Source organism: Galeopterus variegatus, unplaced genomic scaffold, assembly GCF_000696425.1.
Source record: "Galeopterus variegatus unplaced genomic scaffold, G_variegatus-3.0.2 Scaffold429, whole genome shotgun sequence".
NCBI lineage: Eukaryota > Metazoa > Chordata > Mammalia > Dermoptera > Cynocephalidae > Galeopterus > Galeopterus variegatus.
In genome coordinates, this window is record NW_007726540.1 from 492,601 (window position 1) to 495,132 (window position 2,532).

The 2,532-nt window shown below is 36.7% G+C and overlaps 1 protein-coding gene across 1 annotated transcript in view; it reads left to right on the forward strand.

The window, feature by feature from the left end:
• The window catches only part of FBN1 (fibrillin 1), a 252,128-nt gene that overhangs the window by 143,095 nt on the left and 106,501 nt on the right, over positions 1-2,532 (forward strand). Inside the window, exon 14 of the mRNA XM_008568659.1 lies at positions 1,091-1,213. Within this exon, the coding sequence (XP_008566881.1) occupies positions 1,091-1,213 (123 nt within the window). The remainder of the gene's footprint in view (positions 1-1,090; positions 1,214-2,532) is intronic.

The following is a 2,532-nucleotide window of genomic DNA, read 5'->3' on the forward strand; positions in this document are numbered from 1 at the left end:
ATATTCTAGTCATTTATAATCCTTTGGTTTAAACTGTCTGCCTGTTAATTAAATATAACTAATCAGTATCTAAAAATGTAAAGTTTGTTTGAGAGAAGCATTGGCTATTGAGGTCAGCCTTTTATATTGCCTCTTGAATTAATCACCTTATTTTGAATTGGGCTGCTTCAAACATTTTGTTTTTTTCCTCTGCCATTTTTTTATGAATAGAAAATAAGACTATTATTGATGAGTTTCCACCTCGTAGACCTTTAGCAAAAAATGAAGAATGCTCCTTATCGTGTTTCCCAACGTCTTTGGGAAAGATTCCAAGAATCTATTCATACATTGAAAGAATTTCAAAATTGTTCTTAGAATCATTTTTGGCAGAATATTATCTCAGTGATTTAATTCAAAGTCTTAATGCCAGAATTTCTACTTGGGGCAGAATCTTCTTTAGAAAAAATAAAACACTATAAATTACTTTGGTCTGATTAAAGCCTATAAGTGAAAACACACAATGTCTAGAAGAGCAAGTGTCTCCGATCAAGGGACCCTAAAAGTTAGCTAGCATGGCTATTATTTATAATTGAGTTTTGCATTTTAAAAATCCATTTTTTCCCTACCCTTATTTAAAATTGCTTTAAACTACAAGCTATTTTCTGGTTTCCACTTTTAATCAGGATGTAGCCTAAATACATTTCAAATTCCATTGGTTTTAGTTTGGATTTTATTTTCATTTTCAACATATTAGAAGTAATATGAATTCCCGAATAAATATGCCCACCAGGCTATTAACACACTTTTCGGTTTATAAGCTACTGTTCCTCAAAAGTATCCTGATAAACTCTATTGAATCAAATTTCACATATGTATATGTAAATCTAGCCCTATAGTTTGCATGTACCTGTCAAAACTTGAGAACTTGAGATACATATTTCATATGGCTCCTCTTCTCTTTGTATGATATAATTTGGATGAAAGTTAGTCTTAGGCTATAATAACCAAAAAGAAAAAAATATGAAGAAACAGAATTATAATCATCCAGGTTGGCTTCCTTTCAAGCTTACTCTTCTGGTCGTAAGAAAATGTACTTTTTTGTATTTTTCAGATATGGATGAATGCAGCATAAGGAACATGTGCCTTAATGGAATGTGTATCAATGAAGATGGCAGTTTCAAATGTATTTGCAAGCCTGGATTCCAGCTGGCATCGGATGGGCGTTATTGCAAAGGTTTGTGCTATAAAACTCTGAATCACGTTCTTCGCCTGCTTTTTCTCCACTCTGCACTATTTAGAGGTACCTCCTTTCCTTATTGATTCTCCCCATTTAAAATATCCCTAATCTTGGTTTAGAAAACCTGGCTGGAACTCCTTCTTAAGTTCAGCTGTCCAAAGAGCTACAGTTTATGCCTACAAGTCTGTTCTTATTTCAGGGTTTTGGGGATCTTCTCAAAGGAGCCTGAAAGGCTATGTAGCAAATAAATAAGCCAAAATGCCAATTGGTCTTCCAACAGACATCTTTCTAAATAAGTTGAACTCTGAACTCTTTATTTCCAGTTGGGGCATAAAAGCAGGTAGGCTTCTTGAGGGCCGTCATTTGCTACCTCTTACATCTACACCTGGAGAGAATATTGTAGGCTCTTATTTGCAGTGGCCTCTTCCTTCTCATTTCCTCCAGGTGTCTTAAGAAACATAAAACTTTTTAGGAACAATTTATTTGGGCTTTATTTAGTTACATAAGCAAAAAGGGAAACAGGATAAGCGGAAGAAATAAACCAAGAGCCATGTTTAGCTTGGTAACTTTTGAAATAATGTCATTGCTCCAGGTATCAAAGCAAAAATAAGAATTTTTTTTTTTGTGCTGTTGAAAATTGGAATCCTAAGGAAAGAGTCACTAGAGATAAATTTGTACTTAGTGTCTCCTGCCTTATGTAGTGAGGGATGACTGATTACTGTAGTTAGGTACAAGGTTTGAGTTGGAACCAGACTTCTCAAAGAAACTCATACTCAAAACAGGTCCAGGAAATCTGCTAAAGTGATGTACTCAGAGCCTTTGTTCATAGTTTCATATGCAAAAGTGTAGAGCATCAGGCTGTGTAAGGTTGAGAAAGCAGGATAAAGTCTTATGGTGACTCTACTCTGAGTGCCCCTAGTGGACAGCTTTGATAAAGGTGTTATGGGAGAAGCCTTTATACAAGTCCTTGGCAAAAGTGCATTTTCTCCAGGCTTAAAAGAGCTTCTAGCCCGTGGTTGTTTACCTACATTCTCTATGACCTTCACATCCATGGATCTTAATATTGTGAAAATCTGCTTTTGCAGCAAGAGAAAACAGTTGACTTTTTCAAATTTGAAGTAGGGAAATGGTTTCTGTACTTTTGAGCCCTGTGCTAGGAGGGACTTACATAGGAAAATAGGATTAACACATGGAAATATTCTACAATATAAGACAGCATCGGGGCCGGCCCGGTGGCGCACTGCTATAGTGCGCTGCTTGGGAGGCGTGGCGGCGCTCCCGCCGAGGGTTCGGATCCCACATACAGACCGGCCGCT